This window comes from Tetrao urogallus (assembly GCF_951394365.1).
Source record: "Tetrao urogallus genome assembly, chromosome: 1".
Taxonomy (NCBI): Eukaryota; Metazoa; Chordata; class Aves; order Galliformes; family Phasianidae; genus Tetrao; species Tetrao urogallus.
In genome coordinates, this window is record NC_136813.1 from 158,172,513 (window position 1) to 158,191,813 (window position 19,301).

General features: G+C 37.8%; 1 protein-coding gene across 1 annotated transcript in view; it reads left to right on the top strand.

Annotated features, from left to right (window-relative positions):
• The window catches only part of PTPRR (protein tyrosine phosphatase receptor type R), a gene marked incomplete at both ends in the record, with an annotated part of 144,341 nt that overhangs the window by 9,457 nt on the left and 115,583 nt on the right, over positions 1 to 19,301 (top strand). The window contains 1 exon segment of the mRNA XM_079546006.1: positions 2,982 to 3,286. Coding sequence (XP_079402132.1) covers positions 2,982 to 3,286 — 305 coding nt within the window.

Here is a 19,301-nt window from a genome sequence, read left to right on the forward strand (position 1 = left end):
TTTGCAGTCCATCTTGAAAAACTGCTGCAATGGGTTATGTATTGAATCTCCTGCAGTGATCTGTGGTGCTGCCATGATTCTAACATTGTAACGGAAGAGAATCTGTTGGAATTTTGGGAGAAATCGTGATACTGCTATAAAAAGTACTGAGATCTGTGAGCAGGTGAGCTGCTTGGAGGACTCCTTAAACAACTGACATATCTCCTTAAATAACTGACAAATAAGACAACTATTCAGTTTTTTTCTGATTTCCATCAGTATCATACTTGAGATTTATCTTAATATTATTCAGAAAAGGATTTTTGTCAACAATTGTATTTTCTGCTCCTATCAATAAAAATAAATGAAATAAAAGGGGAGTCTGGCATATGGAAGTGTGGAAGGTATGTAAAGTGAAGAATTCCTGGAGAAACGGATTTTGATTCCCTCAGCAACAAAGAAGTAGTAATGAAAGAAAGCAAGAGGAGCCACAGACACAAAATGTGTTTGTAGTTTCATTGCTGTATGTTATGTTTGCTTAGTTTTGGAATATTGATTGCCTGTGATAAAGACATGAATAAAAAAATCTAGTAAAGAGGTGACTATGAGAAGTGCTGATATTCCCTCGTTTTCACTTTGCTTTTCATACAACTCTTAATTGTTGAGCTAAGACGAGCCCTCAGAATTTTATCAGTGAAGCCAAGCTTTAAGAAGCTGAATGAGAACCCAGAAAGCTTAACAAGCTCTGAAATTCAGCTTTCTTTAAGACCGTACTTTGCAATTTCTTTCTTTTTTTTCTGCTCTGAGTCATCTTCCCAATACAACTTGACAACAGCTGTACATATGTGACCTCAGTGGTCATCTAGAAATTTCCAGTGTTTGTATTTACTATTTAAAAGAATGTCCTTGGGTTTAGCATTTTGCCTTACTTTGGGAAGTGCACTGCAGAATGTGTGATTCTGTGTTCTGTCTTCTTCTATTGATTTTCTGCTCATGTATGTTATGAATTGCTGCACTGCCTACTGACATGGACATACTTTGGCAGAGAATGCAGTTCCCAATGGCGCATAGCAATACTATAGCACAGATAAGAAATTGTCCTTGATTTTCCTAACTCAAATTTCATGAGGAAATTAGGTCAACAGAATGTAATTACCTACACTGAAATCTCCTAAGGCCACCGGGTAGAGCTGTGAAAATGGCTGATTGTTTTGATTTGCTTACAGAAGCAAAAAAAAATCAGAGGCAAAAATCAGTCTAAATAGAACAAAATGATTTCTTGTTCAACCTGAATTGAAATACAAAGTTGGTTTGGAGCTGTTCTTCACAGCTCATTAAGGGAATTAAAGTGATGTTTATTTATTTATTTATATTAAGTAAATATCAGAGCGTCAATTCAACATTCCTGCTAACTCCAACAGCTTCTAGGTAGGAAATTCCAAGATGAGCAGAACAGGGATCACTTCTCTTGGAACAGAAAGTTCCTTTTGCACTGCAGTGTGTTTCTTAAAGCTCTCATCCAGGAGGTGACTAATCCAGCTTTAGTTACTTTCTGTCTCTAAAGAAGCCAATCCTTGACTATTTTTCTGCTCAGAGGGACAGCTTGTCTTCCAGACTAGCAGCTCATCTGGGCTCCTTTAGCTGTTGTGTTCTTTGTAAGGGAACTAAAGATTCACCAGGCTTCACCCACAAAAAATAAAAAATAAAATAACATTTTAGTTCTGATTTGTTTTAGAAAACGGCATCATTAGGAAGTACTTCAACTATCAAAAGAAAGCTTTTTGTTTTATTAATGCCCAATTTAATTTAAATTTAAAGCATGTAATCTGAAGGAATTCTTTGTATGCAAGATGTGACTACGTACACGTACCTCTATATCCTATGCAGAGAGCCAGGAGCTCTGTTGGCTGGCTGGGCAATGCTTGGCTATAGGATGTGTCATGGCAAGAGTTGGCACAAGGGACAGTAAAATCCCCTAGTCTGACCAGCATCTGTGGTAAGAGGAGCACAGGTCTCTGCTTCAAGTACTCTTCAAGTAGTTTCCCCTACTTAGTACAAAATGAAGAAACCACACACCTGTGGCATAAGATTCCTAGCGCTCTCCTTTTATGTCTCAGCTAAGTGTGCAAAGACCCATGGTTATTCCCTTGGTCTTCCTTTTGCCTACTGAATCTTAGTTGCTTTTTTTTATTCTGATCAGTAGCACAGCCTCAAGGGTCAGGGTGGTGAGCATTTATGTGTTTTGTAGCAGCTTCCTAGTGTAGTTACAGGAATATCTGATGGCAGCAGCATGGAAGGTTTGGTGAGTGACAGCCTCCTTCCATTACATAAATGCAGAAGTAACGAAGATGAATATATGCTCTGTATGCTGTTGCCTAGTGATGAGGTGGTAAATATCTTCTGCCATGGAGACTGCAAAGTCAGCTATAGCTGAGATGCTCATGGAGTTTAGGAGTTTCTACAGTTATTGGCAGCTGACCAGGTAATGCAAAATTATGTTTCTGGAGCCAGGTATCTTAGCTGTACTTTTCTTCTCACTTTCTTACATGTTAAAGTCTGGTTTTTGTATCTAGTTTTGCATATTTTTTTTCCTCAATCCGCGTGTACAAAAGATGATTGCAGCAATTCCAACATTTGTTATTACTAGATGATTAAATGTATTAGAAAGTGGACAGCACGTGTTTCGATACTGAAGTCTTCAACAGCACAGAGGTTGGACTTGACTCAGCAGATGTTCTCCTGCATATTGTTTGTGAAATGGAGCCTTGACCAGAAAAAAATAACATTTGAGAATAAATTTAAGAATGTAATACATTTAACATACTTAGTAGACTCTGTGGTGTTATTAGTGTACTGCTGTAGAAATTGCATACAAAGAAATTCATGTATTCCTTAAATTATCTTTCCAAATCTCGTAGAACCCAAAGATCTTATCAGATTTCCTGAATCACCTACAGAATACCCAAGAGAGACCTTCTGAACTTATTCTTTTCTTTTCTCAGGATGCTTTTCTGGAGACAGTGACCACTTCTTGACAATTCATCAGCGAAAGAGTGGGAAACCTGTGTTCATTTATCACCATGTGCAGAGTCTGGAAAAAAGTCTGGATACAGATAGTCATAAGAATTCCAAACAACATTTCCATTCTTCTTCCCATACCAAAATAAACAAGCTGCACCCTGCAATAGTTGTTAAGTCAACGTTCCCCAGACCTGCCTACGACCCATCCCTCAATCTGTTAGCTATGACAGGTCAAGACTTGGAAGTGGAAAACCTTCCCATTCCTGCGACGAATGTGATTGTTGTGGTAAGTGCCTTTTTTAGGTTTCTGGAAATGTTGTGTGAATAAATGTGCTTATAGACAGATATAGGCACAGATTTTAAAGCTGTGCATCCAAAGTCCATATTCTTCATCCTGGGTGATCATCTACATATTACTAATTACCATACATCTTGACATTCTTTACTTTAGTAGAACTTGCATTTGTATGACCTCACTGTGATCAACAAGAAATCTGATGAACCAATGTAGAATATAGTCTATCTGAACTTACCTTTCCCTCAGATTCCTTTAATCCTCTTGATTGGTATTTTCCCTGCTTTCACTGCGTGGTTTTTAAATTTATTCTGCGTAGGTCATAAGAAAATGCTCTTGGGAAGAGTTCTACAGAGGCAGGGAGATTCTAAAAGGCAGAAAAAAAGGTTTCATTCACTTCTGTTTTTCTAGCATACCCACCATTATGCTTACAAGTTGTTTGAGAGGAAGTCTATTTATTGCAAAAATTAAGACTGTTTTTGTTGGTATAAGGCACATATGTTCCTTCTGGGGGGGTATGGTCTGGGACCCTTCTTGTTCAGTTACCTGTGTGATCTTGCCCATTTTTAGAAAGGTGATGGCAGCAGCCCTTCCTGTATTGGAGGTCATGCCAGTGGAACCATCCACTGATGCCACATGGCTGCATCTTCATTCTTCATGCCAGGAGCAGGACAGTATCAGTGGAACTGTCCTCTGTGGAGAGGTAGCACATTCTGCATACATTCTGCACTGGCACTGCTCTGCCTCATCCTGGTGCATGGCTAGCCCTGTCTGATTGCACTGAAGAGCATCAGGCTTGGGCTTATCCTTCTTCTTCTAAGGGAACAACTACTATTCATAATGGCTCACTCACTCATTACAGTTAACTAATGAAGATTAAACTGAAACAATGTGACTAATTACAGTCAGCAGCTATTTGCCTAATTCTGTAAATTGCTCTTCTCAAAAGATGCTAGATTAAAAAAGAATGGCCTTTGCAAACAAGGAAAGAAGACAGGCTGTGCAGTGCTGGGAGATGTTAGCACAGGAAGTCTTTCAAAATTGACACAGTTCCATTTGTTGTTGGTACTTCTGGAGATCTGCCTTCATGAACACAAAGAGTAGCTTTCTGTACAACATGCTGAGATTATTGGAGTGCAGTAAGTGCTAGCTAATAGTAAAAAAATACTATTTATTTTCACAGTATCACAGAGTGGCTTAGGTTGGCAGGGCCCTCTTGGCCCATCTGCTCAACCCCTGCCCAACAGGGCCACTAGAGCAGGGTGCCCTGGGCCACATCCTGGTGGCTTGTGATCATCACCAGGGAGGAGACTCTCCAGCCTCTGGGCAGCCTGTGCCAGCTCTCTGTCACTGCACAGCGCAGAAGTGCTGTCTGTTGTTTAGAAGGAATCTACTGTTCTACTTATGACCATTGCCTCTTGTTCTGGCACTGAGCAACAATGATGAGAGCTTGGCTCTACTTTGAATGTTTATTTCACAGCTCGATCTGGCCTCAGAAAGTCATGTTTTGGGCTTATTTGCATCCCCCATGAACAAGATCCCCTAATTTGAGGTAAGTGGCTATCATAATCAGGAATAGGCTCAGCTGTATTGAAGTATGCTACTGCAGTGCATTTCAGAGCAAAATGAGGCACTGACAGACTTGCTTCAATGGGGTCATGTCAGCTTCCCACACCAAAGCTGTATGATACTGATCTGGAGGACATGCCAAAAAACCTTGTCACAGCCAGCAACGCCAGCTCCAAAGTGAAGCACCCTGCCCTCTTTTCCTACAGCAAGCATTGTTTCACCTCCTGTGAAGACAAAACCCAACAAGGACAAAGAATTCAGAATATATATTACCTCTTGTTTCATGTTTGGTTTTTTTTTTCATTAAATGACACTGTTACATGAATGGTTATTTTAGCAGAGCTTTGCGTGTTTTTGGAGACTCACAGTCCTCAACTTTAAATGCAAAAATCTTACAAAATATTCTGGGGCTGCCCTGGTTCTAGCTGACTGGCTCTATGCCTGCATCGAAACCAAAATAAGGCAGATTCTCAATTGGCAGTCACATTTAAAAGAAAAAAGTTCTATTAAATCTACATTAAGTTCTCATTAAGCAACCTCAATCCCAAGCATTGCTACTTTATTTGTAGGATGGAGCTCCTGCTCTGAAGCATTCTGCTCTGTCTGACAACCATATGTGCTTTAAGGGGAAAAGTAACAACGTGATCTGATTGTAACGTGAAAGCTGTTCATTGCTGGGATCTTGAACTATCTCTAGGTGTGTTCAAGGACTGTGTTTTTAGTTGAGTTTAAATGCCATCCTGTAAGAAAAAGCTTTTGGGGAGCATATGTTTTAAAGCACAGAGCAACCTGGGTAGCTCAGTAATTGCACAATAAAAAATGTTGAAGGTGTCTTCCTCCGAAGGGCAGCTGTCCCACAGCAGGGTGGTTGCCATCATCCAAGTACAGCCCTGCTTTTCCAAGTCTCTGCGCTTGGACGTTTGGCTTCTCTCTCACAAATTTCACGTTAAGTAGATTGTGATCTTATTTCTGTTGCTAAGGGAGTCTGTTTTGTTTCGAAAGCATGCATGTTTTGAATGAGCACTTGCTGCTTGTTGCTGCTTTTTGTTTTTATTATGTAGGGCAAGTGGCAACATTTGTTGTTTAGCCCTGGCTGACCTGTTCTTGTTCCAGCCTGTAGCAATGTTGTTGGTTGCTCAACTTGAAAGGGCAATTGCTGGTGTTAATGCTTCCTGTAATCCAGTTACATGACTAGTGCACACTGTGATTTAGTATGAAAGCCTGCAAGGGGAATTATTTTTTTAAATAAATCAGTGCTGTTGCAGCTCTGCGAAGGGGAAGAAAAGGAATTCAATCTAATTTCAGTGACTTGAGGTCCATTTTCTCCATGATGGAGCTGGAAAGGTAGAGTGAATGGATGACTAATGCACAACAATTACAAGGTTATGTTTTGTGCTAAGGAGCAGGCCATCTGACAAGCAAAATGTTGCCAATGCACGGAAGAGTGCTGTGCAGCCAACAATTCTGCCGTGTTGTGTTGAAAATTGATGTTTTGTGATTGTACCAGTTAAGAAAGCATTTTAAGAACTAATATTGCTGAACCTGGGAAAATTGTAGCGCTTGTTTGCTGGAAGGAGGAAGAGGGATTTATTTTATGGGAATAAGTGTTCTATAGCTGGGAGCTTTCTGTCACAATACCCAATACCACGTTCTTATTATTTTCCTCTTTTTTTTTTTTTTTTTCCCCTTTGGTGCCCAATTTCTGTTGAGAAAGTGAGGACAACTGAGATCTCTTGGAAGCATTTTGGCCATTTTATCAGTGTCTTTGTGTGTAGCCACATGTTCTGTTTAGCTGACTTTCAGGAATACATGAGACCACTCATCTAAAAATCATGTGATTAATATAAGACATTACTTTACTGCTTGGTAAAACTTAAGATTTTATATTTTTGTGGGTTTTGTTTGGTGCACGTTAGAGAGTTTGCAGTGAAATGAACAAATTCTCCGAAAGGGTTTGTGTTTATTTCATGTCTTTCCAGTACTGAATATGAGCACCACAAAGGTCAAGACATTACACAGAGATCAGAAATATGTATATGAATTGTATATGATATGAAATATGTATATGTTATTATTTTTATTTATTAAAATAATTAATATATTTATTATTATTAAAAATGTTGCTGCTTTCAGTAAACTTTTTTTAAAAAAATGACTAAATATACATTAAAATGAGGAATGCTCCAAAAGTAATGCCTCGTACTGTATTACACTGTCCCATGATGGCAGAGACATAGGTCAGTGGTATAGCAGTAGAGGCTGAACCTTCCCACCAATATTCCATTACATTGGAAACGAATGGGAGGCATTACTTTCACAATGACCTACGTGTATATACAGTAAACATTAAAAAAAAAAAAAAAAAAAAAAAAAAAAAAAGGCTAGTCCTGAAATCACTTGTAATCTGGTGTAGTTTAGTCTGTCCAAAGTCTCTCTCAGACACACAGTTGTCTAATTGTGTTGTGCTAATACTGGATATAGTTTCTCAGATGCAGTGCTTCTCTTTCCATTTCCATGTCTTTCCATGTAAAGCTGAATTTCTCATAGCTGCAGCTTTGCCATACAATTAGATCTATTTTATCCTCAGTGTTTGAACCTTCAAACAAACTGAAAACATGAAAGTGTTTCAGGTGCTGAGATGGGATTCAGAAGAAGAATAAAGCACATGAATGTAAGTATAAATCCACATATCAGCTAGCCTACTGGTAGCCTGTTAATCTGTCTAGCACTATTCTAACCAATTTCTGCATGAATAGGAAGTTGGTATTGGTCAGAAACCACACCTGGTAGTCATACTGTGGACACCCAAATAAGCTCTTGCTTCCTTACTGACACAGCTTTACATGTATACGTTTATTCCTCCGTCTGTTCCCTGTTTCCTGATGCATCAAGTCTGTCATTAAAGACGAGGAACTCAGCTACCTTATTTGTTTCTATATTTTATTTCATTATTCTCCACATCTTTTCCTTCTGGAATTATCTATTTTTTTCAAATTATTTGTACTTTTGTCAGTTTATGGCTTCAACATTGCCTGTCCCATCCTTGTTTCTCCAGTAACAAATTGAATATCTTGCTCTGTCCTCCTTCAACTTACTGTTGATGCAAATCTTGCTACTTTGAAGATTGGTCAAAGGGAACCAGATCATAAAATGTCCTTTTTTCTTATCACTGGCTTTATTGGAATGTAGAAGAAAAACTGTAGGAGAATTAGATTAAAAAAATGGGGTCATTCAGTCCTTCCAGTCATTTTTAGCCCCAAACTATTTATCCTGTAGGTACATTTTTATGTTTTTTAGAAGACTACAAACCATAAGTAAATCTTAATTTGGGGAGTTTGGGGCACAAGGGAGGAGTAAGCGATGCCTGAGAATGTTCTTCCTATGGAACAGTTTCTGAAAGCAACTGTTGTGTTACTGTTGCTCACGAACTGTCTGCCTTCCATCATGTGTTGTGTGACACGCTATGCTGTGTGACCAACTAACAACAGTTAGTTAGGAAGTCATTAAAAATGTTGATTTTATCAACATCAACAGTATGGCAGTGTTCTTATTTTCACTGGGATAGATGACATATCTATGTGTATGTATAGTTCTCTCTGCACTTACATGCAATTATACTAGCTATACTATATTATCATAATTCATATATTATCATATTCAGTAAGCGACTGAAGAGCTGCTTTGTGTGTGAACATAGGTTCTCAGTCTTGATTGTCAAACTCCAAAAGGAATTTACTTTAGAATCATAGAATCATTAAGGTTGGAAAAAAATGCTAAGATCATCTAGTCCAACCATCAACCCATCATCACCATACCAACTAAACCATGTCCCTCAGTGCCACATCTCCACTTTCTTGAACACCTCCAGGGACAGTGACTCCACCACCTCCCTGGGCAGCCTGTTCCAATGCCTCACCACTCTTTCTGAAAATAATCTTTTCTTAATATTCAACCTAAACCTCCCCTGGTGCAACTTAAGGCCATTATGTCTGCACACCTTCTGGTGCAGAAAGAGATCATGGGCAGCTTGGTGCTGTGACTCAGGGCGCGATATGCCCTACTCCTCTCCTTCAGTACAAATACCCTAAATTCACTCCTTTGAAGGCCCTATGAAGAAGTAGTCAAAACACTCTTGAAGCGATAATAAGCTACAAAATGGGGTAAGAGTAAGGCATAAATTTGTTATCAGTCACTAGATCAAGTAGTCCTTAAACTATCAGGTCAACCAGTACTAGGACAAGCAGCCAAGCTAGCAGTTTATAGAGCATAACAAGAAAGTCAAATGTCACTTTTTGCCCCTGAGGCCTGTTATAGCCAGCCCAAGATGGAGATTGGCATTGGGCCAGGCAGAGGAAACACGAGTAAAAGATTGTGTATCTGCAGTAAGTTCTCAAAGGAGCTCTCTGCAGAGTAAGATCTTCAAATCTTATCAAATGGTGCTTCATGTTTCCAGGTCCTATATTTGTCTGATACTTGAAACAACAGAAGACAAATGCTGTGCTGATCAACAGTGAAGTTTTAAGATCTTATTATAATTACAGTGCTGAATTGTTAACAACCTCTTAAAATTAGCCGCACATTACAACAGTGAGTAATGTCAGTCAGTACCCTTAGTTATATAGTTGTTGTTGTGTCCCTTTACACCATGACCAGATCTTCACAGTATCTGGCTTCTGAACTAAATCCACCTTCTAATTAAAGATGAATGGACGCTGTTATCTTAGTCTTTTCTTAAGTAATTACACTAGGCTCAACATATCTGCAGCAACCCTTTCAAATAGCCCTAGTAGCCTGCAGCTCTGTCATTCTGGATTTTGTTTGCACAAGGAAGTCTAGAGAGTTTGCATTAGTTGGCCTCATTTGCTTTCTGCTTCCTTCTGTGCACTTCAGCAGGGATAATTGCATGCTGAACCATTATCGTGGTATTGTGTTTGCTGTCATCTTTGTGGAAAACAGGAAAGATTGCATTATGTTGTAACTTGCACTAAAGCTTCCTTAAGGCATTTTTTTTTTGTCATCCAGCTGGCAAAATGTTAATGGAATGTTAGTGGAATATTCAGCAACTCAGTGCTTTAATTGATTAACTTACTGCTGGCAACTTCAGGGTTATTTTCTGTATCATACAGTGAGATGCTAAACTTGAACAAAAGCTAGTCATGTCTTTCATAAATCACTCAGAGCCTCTTTGATCACAAGGTTTTCCTTTCCCATCATTTTTCAGTGAAGGGAAAATGTTTCTTGAAGTCATTTCATTTTCTTTGTGAGCTGCACAGTTTAAATGAAAAGTGGATTTTAGAAGCAGGCATGTTTTATGTTTTTAAACTCAATGTTATATCTTCCTTAGCAGTTAATATTGCATAGTTCATCTGTAGGAAAAAGATAAGGTATCAACTGTTGATACTTCTTTCAGCTTCATGTTACTGTGATCGGCCAGTCTCAGCTATTAAGTAGATTCCTGTGTAGGAAAAAGGGATCTGCCTATGTTTTTCTTTTTTTTCTTTTTTTTTTTTTTTTCAAATTTTTTTCCTCCAGGAAAACTTTTGAATTGATAAAATCCTTTTTGGCAAAACAGAGATTTTTCATGAAATTGGATTGAATTCAGCAGCAGTTGCAGCCAAATCAAAGATCCTCGCCTTTGTTTAAGCATTTCCAAAATGTCTCAAAAATGTGGGGGAACTTAGATATGAGAAAAAGTCTGAATGCTCAGATTTGAAAGGCCTGGCTCAAAGCCTTGCTTTAAAGAGCATAAGGGGAGAACTGAACCTGAGTCGTTCCTGAACAAAGGGGTACAGGATAGCCCTTGTTTCACGATCACATTTCTTTGACTTAAAAGAAATCAAACAAAAAAAAGCTGACTGAAAATTCAAAGTTGTGTTGATCTTAGGCTGATCCAATACAATTTTTTGTATGTGTTTTTATTTAGTCCTTGAAATAGAGGTTAAAAAAAAATAAAAGCAAACAGTCCCCTGCTGCCTCCTTATTACATGGTCCCATTTATTTCTATGTTTGAAATACTCTTCTGAGCAATTTCTGTACCATGCTGTACTGACTTCCAGGAGAAAAGACACAAAGATTTACACTGCAGTGGATTTTCCTTCCATGCCCATTGTTTGGGTCCTTTATGACAATGCAGTGGCTGCACTTTGGGTGTTGCAGCCTTTCAGCTTCTGAGTTGGTCATGCACCCCTTCGTGACTGGAAATATACTGACTTCGTTCTGCCCAGCAGTCTGGACAGGCTTGTATGTCAGCAATCTGGGAGATTGCTGTGCTCTGTCTTCTGTGTTCTGTTTTCCTTTCATGATGAGCTAACTGCCTAAATATGTTGAGTTACTGCCTAAATGTGGCTAAGGAAAGGAAGAGTTTCCTGGCACACAACATTCCAGCTGCCATCACTGGATTCACAGGGGCCTGATATGCAAATTTGGACATGAACCAAATGACTTTGCTAGGATCATGAGATCCACCCATTAACGAATAAATATTTTGGCAACTCACTGCAATAGATCTGTGTATTGTGTTGATGTGTTTAGGACTACAGGCTGAAGAAGCACACTTTTTACATTTATTTATTTATTTATTTATTTTAAAATTCTGTCAGAGCCCTTGGAGAACTATCTTTGTGGAGAGCCAGATTTCCCTCCAGTAACATTTAAAAGGCAGATAAAGGGCACTCAGATAAAAAGACAGCAAGAAGCATGTGTTTCCTTCTCAGTCAGTGTTTTGTTGGATCTGGCAATTCAGCCTCTGGAGTGATCCTTTTGGTTCTTCACTTCTGATGTTGTTAAGGAAAGTGACAGCTTCTCAAAAGTTCCTCAATAGATCCTTCATAATGCGGTTTTGTGTGTAACCTCTTAAATGTTAAGCCTTTCAAAACCAGCTTTCTAAAAATATATGCATTTTTTATCATCACTACGTGAATATATTATATGATTAAAACCTGGTCATGTACTGAATCAGAGAAACGGTTTTAGGAGCTGAAGATGTTCTTTTGAACACACTCCTAAAAAAAACACACAGATCAAATACTGCTGTCCTTCAGCATCTCTTTGACGAAAAATATATTGAATTCTGAAATGAAGTGCACAGACTAGGAGGATATTGGAATTTGAAAATCATCAGATAACTGTCAGCTGAGTGATGGTTTTTCAGTCCCTCCAGTATCAAAACTGCCATGGAAAGGGGGATTACCCAGGGAGGTAAGCAAAGTGGTACAAAGTCTTTGTCTGTCACTGTTGTTGCTAAAGCATTTAAGTAATGTTTTGCTGACCTGCCTTTGAAGGTCAGTCATGACTGACATTCTGTAATGAAGCTAATTCTTATTTGGCTGTGCAGCACAGTAAAATGGTGGAAAATACATTGAGTGGATGGGGTGCTTTGAATTGAATCTATGGGAGAAGTGTTATGAAAAGTGTTGTGGGTATACATCTAATACAACTGCTAATATAATCATGATGAATACTGTAGGAAAGTGGTTGACAGCTTCTGTTACATCTATGCTTATTTAAACATGAATTGAAACAGACTTAAATTTCAGCCTGTATTAGTTGTTGGAGAATAAAAATGGAATGTCTGCTTTGTACAGATCTGGCTGAGGATACTCATTCTCTTTGGGAATTGTCATTGTGTAACAAGCTGCAGTATAGAAATCAATGGTAATATAGTCAGGATTTTTTGTATTTACAGTATGCTAAGGTCAGTTTGACTTGATTTACACCATATCATTGATTAAGGCTAATTTGGGGTTGTTTTTTTTTTTTTTTTGTCCCTTTACCTATAGATGGCTTCAGAATAAGAGGTTATATTTTTTTCTGGTAATAACTGTACTAGTAACATTGGGGATTTTTTGAAAACACAAATAAATGAAGACCACTTTGCTTATAATCATGTGATATTCTGGCAACAATTATATCCTTCTGCATTATTTAGCCAAACTGTTGATATTCTTTCTTCAAGCATCACATAACGTATTGTCTAATTAAGATCAAAGTTCTGGAGGGTAATACTTATAAACAAATGCAATATTTCAATTTCTTATTAAAAAAATGATAACAGTTTCATTTCTGGTACCGTACCATGCAGTTTTATAATAGAGGAGTATTAAAATGCAGATGTTTGGGGCTAGGAAGAATGACATTAAATACTTTTCTGTTCTTTTAAAGTATTTTCATTCTGTGGGCAAAATAAAGCTAACACTATCAAAATGATCTTTGTTGTCTTAAGGTGATGCTGAAAAATAAGCCTGAAACAGAGATCCCATAAATCCCATATCCCAAATAGACATTCTCTAGACTGGTGCAGCAGGATGCTGTGGCTCTGCCAAATTAGCCCAAATTGGAAGCATATATAGGCAATAGAAATTAACCTGAAAATTAAAAAAAATACTCCTTTTCTTCGACTGTTTAAACTAGCAACAGTAGTTAAAAACCTCTCCCTTTTGTCCCCTTTGTCCATAGCCTACTAAGACAAAAACCATACGAAGGATTTCTAGATCAGCTCTGGCAGAAGTGCTCTCTTAGAGGATGGCTGGTCTGGGAGGATGGAAGGTGATTATTAGCTACGGGAACATGTTTTTTACATACTGTATACATACATAGGTCACTCTGAAAGTAATGCCTCCTATTCATGTAATGGAATATTGGTGGGAAGGTTCAACCTCTACTGCTGTACCACCAACATCTGCCTCTGATGTCAAGAGCCAGTATAATAAAGTAGGGGGCATTGCTTTTGGAGTAGTTCTTGTAGTTTAGTGGTTGGAATCAGAGATTCTTGACTGGAATTGGAATAATAAGGTAACATTAACTATGAATTTAAAAGACCACTCAGATCATGAAATAGCAAGAAAGCAATTGATGGTTTATCTGGGGGGGGGGAAAAAGTCAACAACTGATCTGTCTAGAAATGGGTAATGGGACAGTAATTAAATAGATAGATACTTTGAATTCCATACACTAAATCAAAAATTCAATTGTAGTCTTTGTTTTTAAATGTGCTTCCTAGAAACTGACTGAAAATGGATATAACCTTTAATGAAATAACTGTCATGTGAAGCTTTCAGTAATGAATGAATTAGAAAACCATATGGATACATTAAGTAGAATAATAAATGTACCATACACAAAAGTAGGACATCCATAAATCATTTATGATGTTCTTTCTCATCACTTTTTGGCTCTTTGAGTCTTAATTGAAAGCCAGGGTAGCTGGGTATTAGAACAACTAAATTTGTAAGTCAGATAATACAGACAACTTTCATTTAAGCATTAATTAATTTTAGAAAGCTTAGAGCCTGATGCATAAAAATTACTTGCAGAACAGTGCTACTTCAGTCTTTTTTATTTTAATTACTTTTGTCTTTTGACCAGTGAAAATTATTCATGTTCTACTTTAACTTGCTCAGCAAATACGATGGGACACCATTGTGGTTATGGAACAAAATGTTGTCTAGCCCAAAGAATTACAAATGCTTCAAACTGCTGCACAGAATATCCACGGAAGACAGTGATTGTTACAATAGCAGTGAATGAGCTTCTTCCCTCTTTTACAGGCACAGATTTAGAAGACCATATTTCACTCTATGCATGGTCCTTCATGCCATTGGAGACCAGGGAATGCTGCAGAAAATATCTTTTTCCTTTATCCTCTTTACTTTTCTTTTTGTTTTTTTTTTTAAAACATATTAACATAAACTCTCTTTTTATCACCTTTCATAGTTTTCTTCCTGGAATCTAACTCATTAAGAAGGTGACCAAAATGAACATTCTGCAGTACCCTATTGTAAAATGTGGCCACAGCATTTATGTTGAAATTAACATGGGGCTTCATCTACAAGTTTATTTTGCCAAAAATGTACAAGTCTTTGCCAAAATGATTGGAGATGTTTCAATAAAACAATACATTGGGAAAAAAAAATTATATCTAGATTTACAGTATTTACAGTTCTAAAAATAAAAAAGATTTGGTCTGAGAATAATATTATTCAGCATGAGCAGCACACCTTTGTTGTGGTGGTACATATGCTGACAAAAAGTAGATAGGCAGCTTATTTTCAGGGGTCATATTTATTCTTGTCCAGATGTTAGAGGGAGATGTTTTTATAATTAAATCTCCACTATTAAAAGTGAGGGTCTAAGTGATGTTGTGGTTAAAGAAAGAAAAAAGGATAACATAAAGCAGCAGTACAGTGATATAAAGTAGTAGTAAGATCATGATGTAAATGTACTGGACACAGCTCATGTCTATCAAATTTTGCCAGCTAAAATCTAGCATCAGTGAATAGAGCTGGCCATCTCTAACCAAAAAAATACATTGGAGTCCCAGTGTTAGCACTGAGTTATGGTATCCTCCTGCATAAGAATTGCTTTGATGTCTCAATATTTGTGTGCTGTTAAACAGAAACCCAAGGGCAACTGAGTACTGACTGTATTTCTAAGCCAGGAAGCGTATTTCTAGGCCAAACTCTTACATTCCTGACTGTCCTACATAGTTGAACCCTTTCTCTAATTTTCATGCAATTTACATTCTCCTCCTGCAATGCTACCGGTTTGTTTGGCTGGTCAGCCAGGTGTGTTTAAGGGTTGGCAATACTTTCTCTTGGCCCGTACCAAATTCACTTACTTTCTCTCGTTTTCAGTGAACTGAAAAATTGGCTTAAAATCTTGCAGCTGTAGGCTTTCCTAGAGGCTAGCCAAAATTTCTTTGCATGCCCTTTTTGACTCATGGGTTGCCAGTTGACCAGTCCTCATCTGTTTTGAGCACAACCTTATAAATTCTTTTCATTAAAGGTAAGAGACTTTAAATGGAGAATTCAGTGCTTTTGGCATTCTGTATGTTCAGCTCTTTTGATCAATCACTGAAGAAATTAAATACTTCAGAAACACATATCTGCTGTATGAAAGGTCTGTCCAGTCACTGTGGCCTCATTAATTTCTTCTGTGTTCCCAGTTCCAGTGATCCCTGACTATGCCAAATAACACTGTATAAAGTTTGGCAAAGGCTGCTAGCTTTCCTTTGTTGTCTTAACGCTGTCAGAACTCCCTCCACCCGTTGTTTTACCACTATTGATCTTTGCTTTTTTGGCAATGCTACTACTATTATAGTTTCTTCATTTGTAATAGAAAGACATTTACTATAATCTTTGGCTCCAGTGCTTAGTAATTTGGGTGTTTTTTTTTTTGGCTCTTCTATCTTAACATATAGGCTACATCTTTGCTTTCTTAAGTTTTATTCTGCCTAGAAGCTGACTTACTCTGGCTCTATCTTTGTCTTTCTTTTCCTTCTCTTGTCTCTAATTGTTGAATTCTTTCAAAATTGCTTTGAGACTGGTGCAAAACAAAAATACTTTGATATCACATCAGCTGCCAACCAGTTCTCTAATAGCTTATTAGTTATGGAGAGGATAGCAATAGTGCAGTTGAGTTGTTCGGATGGTAGATCAAGACTCACTGAAATAAAGTCTTTGAGATCAAAACCACAAGATAGAGTTGTCTGAAAGTAATATTCCTTTTTACTGATTTCAGAGGTTGTAAAAAGATTAATTTACTTTAATTGGGAAGTGAGGAGGAAATGGGATGGCATCACAAAATGGCCAAGATCCCAGAGATCAAGGCATACAGCTACTGTGGAAGGTCAGGTTCAAGCACTACATTTGCCACATCCTGGTCAGAGCCAAGATTCACAAGGAAGAAATTAATTAAAGTGATTAATTAATAAAGTTAATTTTGTAGCTTCATTTCACTTTTTGGGTGGACCTGAGACAGGATCAGGAAGGAGCCTTTTCAGTGCACTTAGGATTGGTCTTGCCTTTGATATATGAGAATTGCAGAAGGGCAAGTATCTTTAAGACACTGAAATACTTTGCTCTCCTTTCCAGATCAATTTTTATTTAATTATTTGCACTGAGTGGAGTTTGTAGTGTGGTGGAAAAAAGGTTTGTCTGGAAGTTTAGTTGTTCAATTAATCATGGGGCATGTGAAGGTCAAAGCATTAATTCTTTATTCTGAGGCATATACAGATCAAGGACTTGAGCAGAAGTATCCCGTAGCCAGTATAAAGCTCTTACCACAAGTCTATTGCTTTTTCTCAAGTAAGTAGATCTCCTTAAGGTCTTCATCAGATTGGCTATTTGTGAGAGCATCGTCAATAGGTGATTTCTCCGAAGTAGAAGACACACGATTTTGAGGAGTTCTAGGGATGAGGGTGGATAGTGATAGGACAAGAGGGAATGGTTTTAAACTGAGACAGAGGAGGTCTAGGTTAGATATTAGGAGGAAGTTTTTCACCCAGAGGGTGGTGACGCACTGGAACAGGTTGCCCAAGGAGGTTGTGGATTCCCCATCCCTGGAGGCATTCAAGGCCAGGCTGGATGTGGCTCTGGGCAGCCTGATCTGGTGGTTGGTCACCCTGCACATAGTGGGGGGGGGTTCAAACTCGATGGTCATTGTGGTCCTTTTCAACCCAAGCCATACTATGATCCTATGATATGATTCTATGACAAGACCTAGAGAAAGAAGTGTTCTTACCTGTTCTTTTGCGAAGAGCCTGTATGAAATCAGAAGTGTATTGACTCAATGCAGATTATGCTGATATGGGTGCACTGTGTTCTTCACGCAACCTAGTTAGCAGGGAAGTTCTGCAACCTTGCTAAAGAAAAAAACTGAAGAAAACACTACCTAGTGAAAATAAGGACCATAACATCTATACGGAGAGATAAGACCGTATGTAGTCTGTGTGCATTCTCTGGTAAAATGGAGAGGCAGAATTTGGTGTTCAGAATCAGTACCAGATGGGTTACATAAACAGAAAGAAATAAATAAAATTTCACTGTAGTCATTTTTGCATACTCTCTTTGGAAACACTATTTATTATCCAAAGAAGCCTGTTTAAAATTCTCCATGAATGGCCAAGAATTATTTAATTAAAATCATAATGTCAGCTAGACAAGAGTTGCAGCTGAACTTGCACCAAATTGTTTCTCTATTGTTCATTCTCTCCTCAATTGTACTTTTTACTGGGACCACTGCTACTGCTGATGTGAATTGATTTAAAACTTAGAAGAAGAAGAATCCAATGAGCTTGATATGCTCCATGGAAAGCTTGTATTTCTTTCCATTTAATCAGGCGTATGACATATGCAGAAGCACTGATTGAAAAGAACACTGCAGAAGTTTTTATGCATTCTTCCTTTTTTATCCTTTTCTATAATGGCTAACCATTCAGTGCTTACCATGCAATATTCTCTTCCCCATTTTTATCCTTTCATTTTTGTAGTGAATGTAGTGGAGGTCTTACTTCCACCATATGTAGCCTGTGCTTCTTACTACATTTGTACCACTGTCCGTTCAAGCAGTCCCTGATGATTTTGTTCTTTCATCTGTCCCCTCTCTGACTCTGCTATATGTGAGTTATATAAATACTTTAATTGTATCTCATACATCCCTTGTCTTTTCCTCTTTTTGACATGTATTTGGGTTTCAGGGTATGCCAGGGCAAATATCCAATCTCACCCCAAATCTTTCATAATAAATTCAGACTTGGAAAAGTACTTTAAGTAGCATGTTCAACTTCCTTAATAATGCCTCCATACAGCTGTGGAAAGTGAAACTCTGTTTTTCTCCTTGGAGCTCCACTTTGTTCTTTAGCACACAACTGTCTGTGCCCTTTCTTGCACTTTCTGATTCTCATATTCTGCATTTCAACTCTCCTATTCTTTAGTAGTATGCTTTCCCCCAGATCTTTTCTTTCTGCTCGTTTATCTTTTGCTCCTCTCCTCTAGACTTGTAGCCTCAAACTACATTACTTATTTCTTTTTTTATTTTTAAATATTTCTTACTCCATGCTTCTCTTTTCTTCCCCTGATAGTCTTTCCTTCCACTGTGCACACACCCCTTTTTCCCCTGTGCCCTTTTCTGTTACCATATCTCTGACAATATAGTGGAAATATAGTCCTTTTCTTCAACAGTTATGTGCATCTTCTCAGCATATATTGTGGCAAAAGAGCAGGTGCCCTTAACTCTGTTTTTAGTCAGATATTGTCTATTTTTTGTTCTTGTTTGTTTGTTTTGTTTTATTTTTTCATGGCGAATAACTGTTGTAGTTCATTGTGAGTATTTCTAAACCTCTTTTCTTCTGTTAACTTGGAAAAAAAATAATGAGACAACTTGTTCCTCTGGTACGGGTTCTTTTGCTTTAGCAGCATTCCTTGGTCCCAGATAAAACTTTGCTATTTTTATTGAAATATAATAGAAGAAAATAGACTTTCATTTTAAAAAGGTTCACATTTACCACAGAAGTCTGGCTAAAAGAAACTAAATTAATGCCTGCTGAAAAACGGTGAAAAGTTATTTCAGTTGAAATGGATATTCATTTAAAATTAACTGAGTGTAAGGTGTACATGTAAAAGACCACTTAAAAATAAAAAATACTTTTATTTATTTGCAT